Source organism: Pteronotus mesoamericanus, unplaced genomic scaffold, assembly GCF_021234165.1.
Source record: "Pteronotus mesoamericanus isolate MK-2021 breed Mesoamerican mustached bat unplaced genomic scaffold, CSHL_Meso_final contig_25, whole genome shotgun sequence".
Lineage (NCBI taxonomy): Eukaryota > Metazoa > Chordata > Mammalia > Chiroptera > Mormoopidae > Pteronotus > Pteronotus mesoamericanus.
Window position 1 is genome coordinate 13,275,015 of NW_026555105.1, and position 12,549 is coordinate 13,287,563.

General features: G+C 39.5%; 1 protein-coding gene across 1 annotated transcript in view; it reads right to left on the bottom strand.

Annotated features, from left to right (window-relative positions):
• TOP1 (DNA topoisomerase I) overlaps positions 1-12,549 on the bottom strand; it is an 83,501-nt gene that overhangs the window by 26,118 nt on the left and 44,834 nt on the right. The window contains exons 6-9 of the mRNA XM_054573753.1: positions 10,999-11,094; positions 9,941-10,016; positions 6,681-6,793; positions 30-145 (exon numbers count right to left, since the gene is read on the bottom strand). Coding sequence (XP_054429728.1) covers positions 30-145; positions 6,681-6,793; positions 9,941-10,016; positions 10,999-11,094 — 401 coding nt within the window. The remainder of the gene's footprint in view (positions 1-29; positions 146-6,680; positions 6,794-9,940; positions 10,017-10,998; positions 11,095-12,549) is intronic.

The following is a 12,549-nucleotide window of genomic DNA, read 5'->3' on the forward strand; positions in this document are numbered from 1 at the left end:
AAGAAATGGACAACCTTGGAACAACTCACCATCATAGTAAAACTTGACACTCTCTGGAAGAGGCTCATATGGTGGAGCAAACACAGGACCTTTATGTTCTAGGAATTTCCACTTGATGCCCTCAGGATAACGCTCTTCTTCCCACCTTTAGAAGACAAGGTACAATCTCATTTAGTGATCACTTTACCTATTATAGAGATTACCTATTATAGAGATTACCTATTAAATGCCAAAGTTATTATCTGTCCAATTGACTGATGCTTTAGAATGACTCAGAGGCCTACACTCAAGGCCTGGATCAAAATAACCAGTGGCTTTCACAACAAATAAGATGAAATGGAGAGAAATACATTTCAATAGTTTGGTTCAAAGATGCTGCATACCAAGAGGTCATCAGTCAAGGAGCTCAGCAACAAGTGGGAATATGGAAATGAAAACAGGTGTTTTATCACAATGGTATAACAGTAAGCCACAATGGGACGTCTGACATTTATGCTGTTGACACCTGAGAAAAGGCCTCCTGGGAGTGATGCCAGTTGAAGGTAGAGAGGAAAACAATCCCATGAGAAAGTACATAATAGAAGAGAAGACTGGGAAATAACTGTTCAGTTGGGTTATATTGAGTTGAGGGTACTTATGGGTTATCCAGAGCAACCTAGCAGACGATGATAAGTGAATGTAAACTGCAGTAGAAAGAGCTTTTTAAAACCCTTTTTAAGAATCATCAAACACAGAAAAATAATTATAGAATACCATATACCATCAACTATACAAAATTGTTAATATTATACTAAATTTCCTTTTTTTGCTGAATCATTCAAAGTAAATTGCAGCTATAATACCTTACCCTAAAATGTTTCAGCAAACATCTCTATAAAAATAAAAATATTCTTTTACTTAGCTATAAAACAGTTACACATGTAACACATGTAACAAAACTAGTAATTCCCTGGTAGTATTCTAATATCCAGACCATATTGAAAACTTTCCAATTATATCCCAAATATATTTCATAAACTCAAATCTAATTAAGGACAATATACTACAATTGGCTGATGTCTCAAAGTCTTTCTTTCTCTAGAATTAGTCAGACTGTCTCATCACTACCACTAGCTTGTTCCTTTTCAGAGTCAGTCGGTTCTCCTGGAGAGATTTAAAACTGCACAGATTTTAATCTTCACTATTTCTACCTTAAAATAAAAAGCCCTACAGTTCTGCAGAATCATTCCAAAGGCCAATTATCCACACCCTATTACTTTGCATTATCTTCGAACTCAATGTTTTAAACAAAGCTCGGAAACAACTAAAAATAGCATGTATCAAACTGTGTGCCCTAACAATAGTATACTAAAAAATCAAAGTCAGGGTATATAGTCAGACAATTTCTGACAGGGTGCTAAGATCATTGACTGCAGAAAGGGCAGTGTTTTCAAAACAAATGGTTTTTGAAAAACTGGATATTCACATGCAAAAGAATGTAGTCATGCTTTTATTTTACACTTATACAAAAATAAACTCAAAATGTATCAAAGACCCAAACGTAAGAGCTAAAATTATAAAACTCTTTAAAAAAAAAAACACAAGGCAAAGGCTTTGTAACAGCAGATCTAGCAATGATTTCTTAGATGTGACACCAAAAATACAGACAACAGGAGAAAAACTAAATTGGACTACAAAATTTAAAACTGCATCAACCAAGAGAGAGGGAAAAAAGCAACCACGGAATGACGGCAATATCGGAAAAGCAAGTATTTTGATAAGGAGTTAATAGACTATATAAAGAACCACAAACTCAACAACAAAAAAATAACCCAATTAAAATATAGGCAAAGGATCTGAATAGACATTTCTCCAAAGATACACAAATGACCAATCACCATTTAAACAGTGCTCAACATCACCTATAATTAGGGAAATGTAAGTCGCACCCATTAAGATGGCTATTATTAAAAGCAAAACAAAAGAAACTAGAAATAAGTGTTGACAAGGGCCTGGGAAACTGAAACTCTTGTGCCCTGTTGCTGGGAATGTAAACAGGTATAGCTGCTATGGGAAACAGCATGGCTGGTCCTCAAACGTTAAACACAGATTTACCATGTGATCCAGCAATTTCATTACGAGGAGTATCACCAAGAGAACTGAAAGTAGGTATTCAAATAGTGGTACACTAACGTTCACACCAGCACTATTCACAACCTCAAGAGATACAAAACGAAGGTGAATGAATGGACAAACAAAATGGGGTCCATCATTCAGCCTTGTAAAGCAAGGAAATGCGCACAGGCACAACATGGAGGAACCTTGAAGACATTACGCTAAGTGAAACAAGTCTGTCACAAAAAAAGGGAGATACTGTATGATTCCACCTACATAAGGTACCTAGGATAACCAAACTGAGAGAGACAGAAAGTAGAATGGTGGAAAAGAACAAAGGAAAAGGGTCGGATGAGGAAGGGTTACTTTTTCACAGCGTTTCAGCTTCTTAAAACGAAGAGAGCGGTGGGGAGGGATGGTGGTGGTAAGGACTAAACAACCATGTGAATGTACTTAATGCCACCACTTAACTGAACACTTAAAAATGGTTAAGATGATAACTTTTATATTATTTTGCCACAATTAAAAACAACTTGAAAATATAAACCTCATCAAGCTATTAATAAAATCTTAGACTTAGAACATTAAATATCCTCTATGACCAACCTACCATTCTACAGAAATGAAACTGGCAGGATATCCCAACTAGATGTTGGCATAAAAAGGCTTAGATGCAGTGCCTGGCTGGTGTGGCTCAGTTGATTATAGTGTTGTCACATAAACTAAAAGGTCGCAAGTTCGATTCTTGGCCAGGGTACACGCCTAGACTGCAGATTCAGCCCCAAGTTGGGGCTTGTGCAGTGGGGCGAGTGCAGTCGGGGCACATGTGAGAGGCAGCCCATAGATGCTTTTTCTGTTCCTCCTTTGCCCTACCTCTAAGGTGATATGCATGCCCTCCAGTGAGGAATTTTTTTAAAAAAGGCCTGGCCCTGACCAGTGTGGCCCAGCTGGTTGAGCTTCAGCTGGCAAAGTGAAAGGCTGCTGGTTCAATTCCTGGTCAGGGTACATGTCTGGGCTGTGGGTTCGGTGCCTGTCAAGGTGTGTGTGAGACGCAACCAACTGATGTTCCTTTCTCACACTGATGTTTCTCTCCCTCTTTCTCCTTCTCTTCCCAAATAAATAAATAAATAAATAAATAAATAAATAAATAAATAAATAAATAAATAAATATTGTGAAAAGGCCTAGGTTCAGGAAACTATTCAAACGCCTGAGTCTATTCTTCCCCAAATCAGTGTAAACAGGATATATCCTCCAACAGGATGATATCATTGGATCAACAACTCCCTGTACAAATGTCTCTGACAGAACTGTTGTCCTTTTAGGGCCCCATCAATGGTTCACAACAGAATTAAGAAAAGCAAGCGAACATTACAATGACTTCTCTATGGCTGGCTTGACTTACTAACTCAAGTTAGGTATATATTTGACAATAAAATACGCTTGAATAAAGGAAGGTGGGAAAGTGCTAGAAATATGTGTAAGACAGGAAAGTAAACATCCACATGCTCTCTGAAATCAAATTCCCTTGAGGTTAACAAACATCTCACAGTACATCGTACAATACACATTTAGTTTTTAAAATTTCGGAAATAAACATCACATGCTACAGTTTTCTGGAAGCTGGTCTATGGACTCAAGGACAGTCTCTCTGGTTTGAGGAGAATGTCAATCCATATTCCATAAACTTCTTATCACTATTACTGATTGTATTCATGAGTCCTGGTCTTTCAACACGAATTCCCTACATTATAATCCTTTGAGTCTCTGCTAAAAGAAGACTCAAAACTCCATTTAAAGTCACCCCTAACACACCAACAACAAACTCCCTAGTTTCAAGGTCTTTTGGTCAAGAGTCATCTGTATAAGAGTAAAGATGGGGCCTATGTTCCAACAGGTCAGCCCTGACACAGAAGTGTACTTGACTGGAGCACCAGCTGAAACCCTTATGCACCTGTACCAGGTACCAGTTAAAATAGGGGGATCTGGATTAAACAGGTTTTCACTGAACTAAACCTGAGCATATTGCCAGTACTTATAAACATTGTTTCTATGGGGAAAATATGATACAGTGAAGAAACCCAGAGGGATTCCGACCATTTCCCCATCACCGCAATCACCAAAGAGAGGGAGGTAGTGATCAGTTTGTTTTTGGCAGGATGAACAAGGATGCAGACTCTGGGGGGAAGCAAAAGATCTATACATTGGCCAAGATGGTAAAGTGTGTCATTCTTTTAGTGAAATGGCAAAAGGAACAGTACAAACTAGAGTAATCTGCCCTCCAAGTCCCCTGACTACACTGTCAATTGACTGGCAGTCACTGAGGACGGAACCACTGTCTCGAGAGTGTAACAGGCATCCAACAGCCACAGAGGAAAGGGTGAGCTCTCAGGAGGCTGATCGTTCCTGTTCTCTACTTCTGTAACTTACACTGTACCCCACAGCACTGTGTGTAACAACCAGACTTGAGAAAAGCATGCAAGGAGGCTAGAGCAGAGACTGCTCGCGCCCAAACCAACCATCTTCAGTTAAAGACTGACCGGTCCCACTTAAACAAAAAACAAAACAGTAACAACAAAAATACAAAGGTTGGTCTCTCAGAATTAATGTGGGGCAACACCAATAAGGACTTCAACCACAGAAGCAAAATTAGGCTATTAGACCCTTCCAGGGTACCTAATTCCACTCACATACACGGCTGGGCCGGGAAAAAAGAGGACTTCAAGACCCAACAAGAGCCAAGGCTCCAAAGGAAGTGGGGAAGACAGCAAGGGGCTGGTGATGACAAGGAAATGAACTTGTTCATTCAAAACACACGAACCCTGGCCAGGTAGCTCAGATGGTTAGAGCACCATCCTGATACACCTAGACTGTGGGTTCGGTCTCTAGTCAGGGCACATACAGGAAGCAACCAATGCATGCATAAAAAAGGGAACAACAAATCAATGTTTCTCTCTCTAAAATCAATTGGAGAGGGGGAAAAAAAGGAGCTCCCACCACAGAGGCCAGAGAGACAACAGACTGATGACTTACTAACCATTCTCACAAGTCCCAGCAACAACCCCCGATTTACACAATCACTTCATTTTATCTTAAAACAAATCATTTTATTAAAGGTCCAAAAAACCTTTCAGTATTCCATGACTGAAAAACTTCAAATAGTTACAAAGAAAAAAAAGGAAATAAAATGAAAAAAGTGAAAACACATCTTTTGTTTTCTGACTCTGGTCTCTGGAAAGGCCCAGGATTCTCGGTCCTGTGATTTGGGTCTCTACCTCCCTTTAACCCCACGTATGCTCACGCCGACACCACCAGTTCCACAGCCACACTGCGCATTTCTGCCACTGCAGCTCTGCTCCTCTCAGCCACCTCTCTGCTTACTGACCTTCCTCTCTTTCCTCAGGTGCTGGGGGAGACTGTTTTTCTCAATTATAAAACCCACAGAATAAATGCTACCAAACTACGAACAGCCGCAAAGCTGAAAAAAAAAAAAAATAAGTGGGAACAGGAGGGAAAGGAAATTGTCTTTTTTTCCTAACTCCTATACCTCTGGATCATTTGAATTTTTCAACATAAATACAAATCATGAATTACTGGTGTGAAAGTCAAGTAATACAAAGTTTTAAGTAAAATCAGTATTAGAAAAAAATGCATGTTTATTTCAAAATTCGAAACATCAAAATTTATTAAGTAGAAAACAAAATTTCCCACCTTAACACACTTTTCAAAAGTAACCTCTGGTATTGCTAAAAAGCCCTTCATATAGCTGCCTGATTGCTATTTTCTCAGTCACAAACCTAGATATTTTGATACTTATTAATCTTCCCCAGTCTGAGAGACATTAAACAAAAAGATGGAGCATTTACTATTTTTCTTTGAGCCTCTGTTACTTGTGAGGTTGACCATATTTTAAGATACTTACTAAGAATTTATTTTCTTTAATGAAGTGCCTGTTCCTCTTTTTCTGTCACTCCTTTCCTATTTATTTTAAGAGACCTATTTTTCATAGTAGGAATCTTAGCCCTGTGTATTTGCAAGTATTTTCCGTAAAAATATTTTTTTAATGGCATGAGTTTGTTTGCCATATAGAAGATTTAACTTTGATGTATCAAATGTATTAATCTTTTCCTTATGACTCTGGTTATATGTATGCCATGCTCCAAAGGGACTTCACTAGTCTACATTTATAAAACTACTCATCTATATTTTCTCAAGGAGATTTTTTTAAAAAGCAAGCAGTTTTTCCAACATTATTTATGGAATAATGCATCTTGTTTAAAATAATCACTACCATTTTTAATACAATGTTCTTCATATGCTAAATTCCTATGTATGCATAGGTCTACTTCTATCGTTCATTCTGTTCAATAGATTGGGACCTAGTTTTGAGATCCAATAGGTCAAGAGCTAGTTAATGCTTTCACTAGGGCCTGGGAAATTTATTTCCAAATGTTATTCTAGAGAGGTTCTTTTAAATACTTCCCTCCTCCCCCAAATATCAGGGATTAATTTTAGTAACGCAAAATTATTGCTTCATTAGGTTGAGGAATCAAAGAGCTGTTATTTTAATCCAGTGCTGAGATGTTACCATTTCCACTTCTGCTCCTCTTCCTTCTTCGGCTTCTTTTTCTTGCTATCTGGCTCAGGAACTTTTTTATCTTTATCTTTATCTTTATTCTTGGGTTTTTTCAATTTACCATCCTACAAAGAAACATGGGGAGAAAGCACTTAAATAAGGACTAGTTGCATTTCTCTAAGTAGATCTGGGGGCCCATTAGGAAAAAAAACTGGAATCTCAGAACATCAGAACTAGAGATATTCTCAGGTTCAATCCTCTCTATTTGACAGGTGAACGTAAATGTGCTCATACTTTCTCTAGAGCAGTAGTTCCCAAAGCTCCCTGACAAATAATTGCTCAGAATAGCGTTAAAAACACTCATTCTGCAGAGGAAGAGCCTGAACACTGTACCTGTTTCCACCTCAGGTAAGTCTGGGAAAGCAGCGCTGCTGTGCAGAGTAGCCCAGCATATTGTCCTCACTTATGCTGGAATCTACTCATATTTAACCCTCTCTAACACTCCCAGATAATGGGTATATGAGGCTTTCCATCAAATGCTTAATATATGATTTGAAAGGAGAGTCCTGACTGAGTCTAGTGGGGAACTTTCTATTGCTGCTGTTTGCACACAGTCACAAAACAGTGAGCAAGTATTCTGGAGGCCTTAGAATGACCACTGCTTCTTATGGTGATGTTTCTTTGTGGCTCTGACCCTAGGTGAGCTGTCACAATGGCACAGAAAGAGATCATCAAACATAAACAAGAGCAATTCACCAGTACAGGAGATAAATCTCAAAACATATACACATCTAGGCAAAAATGTGTTACTCAACAGGTGAGGGTCCCGCTCAAGAGAACTGAAACTCTTTTGAAGATATTTTCCTTTGTTCTAACTACTCAAGATAACTTAAGTCTTTACTCCGCAAGTTTTATATAGCTATGAAAGGTGATTTTGAGTTACGTTAAAATCAGTTACAGAATGGCAGAGCTCGAAAGAGCTTTGTATAGAGTTTGGTTTGACCCCTTCCAGTTCAAGGAAACTCTGACTCAGAGGTTTTGAGCATGATGGAAGCCCAAGTTTACCAGAAAAATAAAAGAATGTGACTCATGGAAATGACTGGAAGAGACAAACATTCCAGGACTAATTTGATAGGATGGCAATTAAGAGAAACTCAGGATCTTTAAGCAAATGACCTTTGGGGTACAAGAAAGAAGACAATATCACACATATTTAAAAATAGGAATGGAGAATAGAAATGTGTTAGTATGTTTGTGAGGAGAAAATACTGGAGGATCACATTAATTTGAGAATGTTTACTGTTTAGGCTGAAACGCACCACAGGAAAGGGAAATGTTTTCAGTTAAGACATTCTCTGAGTAGCTTCTGAACAGGCCTGCAGATGGTCCCATCAGGAAACTACTGGCTACACTGCATATTCTCAAACTTTAAAACGGGGTAATCAGTCACTAAGAGACTCAGAACAATTCCCAGAAATGAAAAAAACATAGCTGGAGAGTGAGGTTTAATGACCGAGTCTGCCATCTGGGGTCCTGGCCACAATCAGCACTGTATTAATTCAGTCTTTCAGCCTGAACTTTCTTCCTCCCCCTGTAGAGAGGTTGCTAACAGAACAATTAAAAAAAAGGGAGTCAACTGTCCTTTTTTCCAAATGGCCTACCTAAGAGTTATGACTAACCTCTTCCGACTTCCAGGAAAGGTATTATCGTACATGAATGCAACACGAGCATAAAGGCCACCTAGAAAGCATGGAGAGCTAAGTTTTACGTTTCTTTATTGACTAGCCTAATAACCTACATGAAAGTGGAGTGACTGACTACCGTAACCTCCACTTCACCACCAATTCCTTGAGTCGGCTCTCACATAAACTTGAACTTCTGCCAAGAACAGATTTTCAGAAAAACAATAATTCTCTAAATCCAGGACCCAATCATCTCCCTATGCCTTGCCTACTCATTAATATTCTTAACATGATTTCATTAAAGGCACTTCTCCCTTCTTGTGGAGTTAAAAGGATTAGCTAAGTCCCCCAGGAGGCAGGGCTGACTTAAGGCATCAAACCCCAGTTTTACCACTTGGCAGTGAGACCTTAGGCAAATGATCTGACCTCTCTATACTGTTTCCACATCTGTAAAACAGAGATAATAGCAGCAATATTTGTCTCTAAGGGTCGATCTACAGACTGAATGAAATGATATATACATAAAGTGTTAAGAATAGTGGCTAGCACACAGTAAGCACCTATCACATTTCACTTATTACTGTTAGTCGTCTGCTCTGATAGATTACACTCGTAAGGCTCACTGGCCCACACTATCGCTGTCTCTACCGATGATACTTCCAGTTGCTATCTTTTCGCTTGTGAATCCACTTTGCCCAAGGCAGTGGCTAACCCCAAATGCAGCACCTGACTTAAAAATCACTCAACCCCCTTTCTTCTCTTCAGAGAGTGCAGGATTAAGGCCCCTGTGAATTTGTAGCATGTTTTACTTGAATCACTTTCTAACAACTCTCCGGTATAAGAAACAGAAAGTATCAAAAGAAGGAACCATGTTATTGTATGTTAAATCTACCAAAAACATCAAACAGAACCCTTAAAAAAGTACTTGAATTAAACCAAGATTTTTAAGGAAGGCTTATAAATTGGGAGAAGAAGGGAGAAGAGCGTGTGTGTTCCTGACACGGAACAGTATGTGCACAGTACGTGCTACAGGAAGCTCTAAAGCACAAAAGAACTGTGTAGAATAAAGAAACACAAGGAGGTCAGTGTGACAGGAACAAAGCAAATTAGGGAAGAGGTACGAGATGAGGAGAGGCACAGATGTGGGCCAGACTGGGTGGAGCTGGGGTAGAGCTTGGATTCACCCTGCGTCCAAGCCGCACCCATTCAAGGGTGTTAAGAAGGAATGGTTACCCAAAGTGAGGGAGGAGCAAGCTTTCTTGGGTATGAGAAAGCACTAAAAACATTCTTAGGGAGAACTCTTCTGGATTGTAAGGCAAACGTGATTTCTTGTTCACACATCCTCTGTACATATGAAGAGGGCGGAGTTTCTCTAAGAGCCTCATTTGGCAGCATAGCAGTGGGTAGACACCCAGGAAGCCTAGGAGAGATCTTCACACTAACAATGCCACAGCCACTGCACGCAAGTAAGAGGTTTTCTTCTACAGCAGGCCAATTAAATCCCTAAAACCCATTTGCCTTCCAAGTTGTCTTACGGAAAACTCCCTATTCCAAACTCAAGCCCCAAAGGGCCTAAGTCTCTTTACTAACCTCTTCTTCCTCTAGTTTTCGTTTCTTCTCTTTCTTGGTATCTTCTGTTTTAATTTTCTTAGGTTTATAATCAGCACTAGAAAGGGGAACATGAATATGCAGTTAACACAACTGTGACTCAGTAGTTCTCACCAACAGGATTTGGACCCCCTAACTCCTTCTGGAGGCTTCTGAGGCAGGCATGGTTGCTATCTTTCTTGGCTGAGCATTCTAATCAAGAATGGGACAGAGAAAGAAGGCCAGACCAAAGCCCAATCATTATAGCCCTATTGAGAACAAAACAAACAACTTCACACTACACGCAGGCCAGGGAGGTAAGTGGAATGGAGGGACACATACATAAAGGACACCACTAGAAGATGGAAATCGGGGGACCTACAGTGAGTGTGACAATGGCTGCCACAAAGTAATGACTGGCTCGAAGTGGGGAGGAAAGAGATTTTGTATGAATTCAGAATGAACACAAATGAGTTCACCAAGTATATTCCTGCTCCCTTTCCACCCACCACTTTCTACCATAAATCCTTTGTGATAAGCTATACAAGATTGAAAATAATGAATAGAATTTAACCTCGCTGACTGAATCTGAGAAAGAGGTACATGTAAGCCCCAAATAACTTTTAATTAAGACCAATTTTATTACTTCTTCTTCAATATACTGACACTTCACTTAAAATGTATTGACAGGCATAGATCCTAGAGAAATTGCTTTAACAGTGAAAACTTATCTGTGGTTAAGTGATCATAAACTTAACGTAACTAATTTAAATATTCTTTGTGAGTTCTGTTTAATGTGGGATTCCTACTAACATGCATTATCTTTTTAATAATAAAAATGGAAATACAGTCTCCATTTAAGCCTCATGTACACTACTCGCTTGCTTAGCAAACCCTGCTTCTCATAATTCAAAGAGAAATCAAGTCACCCAATCAATTAATCACAAATTCCAAATGAGTAAAAGTCAGTGCAGTTTTTCTGTGTACTGCAAAGACATACATCACATTTATTCTTTAAACAACTCCTTTTTGTTTTCAAAGTCAAAGTAATGAACACTCACTCATCCTCATCTCGAGGCCTCTTTAACGGCTTTATATCTTCTTTAGGAGAAGCAAAATAGCCGTCATCTTCAGGTTCATCTTTAATTCGTAGTGGACTAAAAAGAAAAAACTGTTAGTTACTGAGAGCTGGAACATCTACGTTAAGTAATCCAAAGGAGGGATAAATTAGCTCATTGAGAACCAGCTAACAGAAGGACAGTAACATACATTTGTATATATTGATTACGAAGGTTTTCTATGAGCGCTTTTTCTCATTCAATCCTCACTTTAACCCTGTGAGGTAGACAATACTGTCCTCATTTTACAGATGAACAAACATTTCAAGATTCGGAGTTAGGACTCCTTATTCTATGCCAATATTCTTTTCCAGTACATCTTAGCTGCCTTTGCCAGCGTGACCCAGACCATAACAGGAACAAACGTAAACTGAACTGTTTCCTCATTTCACACGAGGGGTATACTGTGTATCTGACCCCAGGAATGATCCCAACTGATGACTCCAGTGCTCCAAAAGCTAAAATACAATTTTTACAAGGAAAGGAATCAAAATTTATTTCCCAAACTCGGTACCTTAAGGGTCTAAGTGGAAAGAGCCTTTGTTACATGAGAAAATAACCAAGCTGACATTACAACAAAAGGGCACATGCTAAATGAGAGGCTCAGGACAAAGTCAATCCATTCTAAGTCAAATCTAGGCTTTGTTCAATGTCCTCTTTAGGTTTATTTACTTGGTACACAGAAGAGTGCCTTGCCTTAAAGCTAATTCTCTTATCCCTGGCCACGTTGCTCAGTTGGTTGGAGCATCATCCCGTACACCAAAGGCTGCAGGTTCAATCCCTGGTCAGGGCACATACCTAGGTTGCAGGTTGGATCCCCAGTCAGGGTGCATACGGGAGGCAACTGATCTATGTTTCTCTCTCACATCAATGTTTCTCTTTCCCTCTCTCTTGCAAATCAATAAACATATCCTCGGGTGAGGATTAAAAACAGAAGATTATTCTGTTAGACAACTATGTTAAACCAAAAAGAGGAAGGAAGAAGCGAGAAAACCACAGGAGCAACAATCACCTCAGCCTTGGGATAGTCCCTGGTCTGGCACATCTCTTCAGAACCTCACTGCTGACAGCCAGAAGCACTTACAGAGCTAACTAGCTGGGTACAGGGAATGGTCTCTGGACACAAAGCTTCCCACCTCTGAGAGACCGAAGGGATAAGCTTACAGACTCAGCTGCAAAGGAAAGTCAGGAGAGTCACAGGGTTTTAAAGGTAGACCCCACCCCCTCAAGCATACTGGATCTCCTTGCTTGCAACAGAATTAGAATGTTTACAGAAATTAGCTTTCCTTCCTTATTTCTGCATGCTCCCCAAATGCCAGCCTCTACAGCTGTCTCTGCCCACCCCCCCACCCCATAAAAATGACTAACATACACCCAAGGGTCCAAAATCTCCAAAAGCTAGAAAGAAAGGAACATTGCCATTTACCCAACCAGGAAATGCTAGATCCTATTACTGTCGCAGGTGAAGTAAAACATGTGGGAAGGGCTACCAGG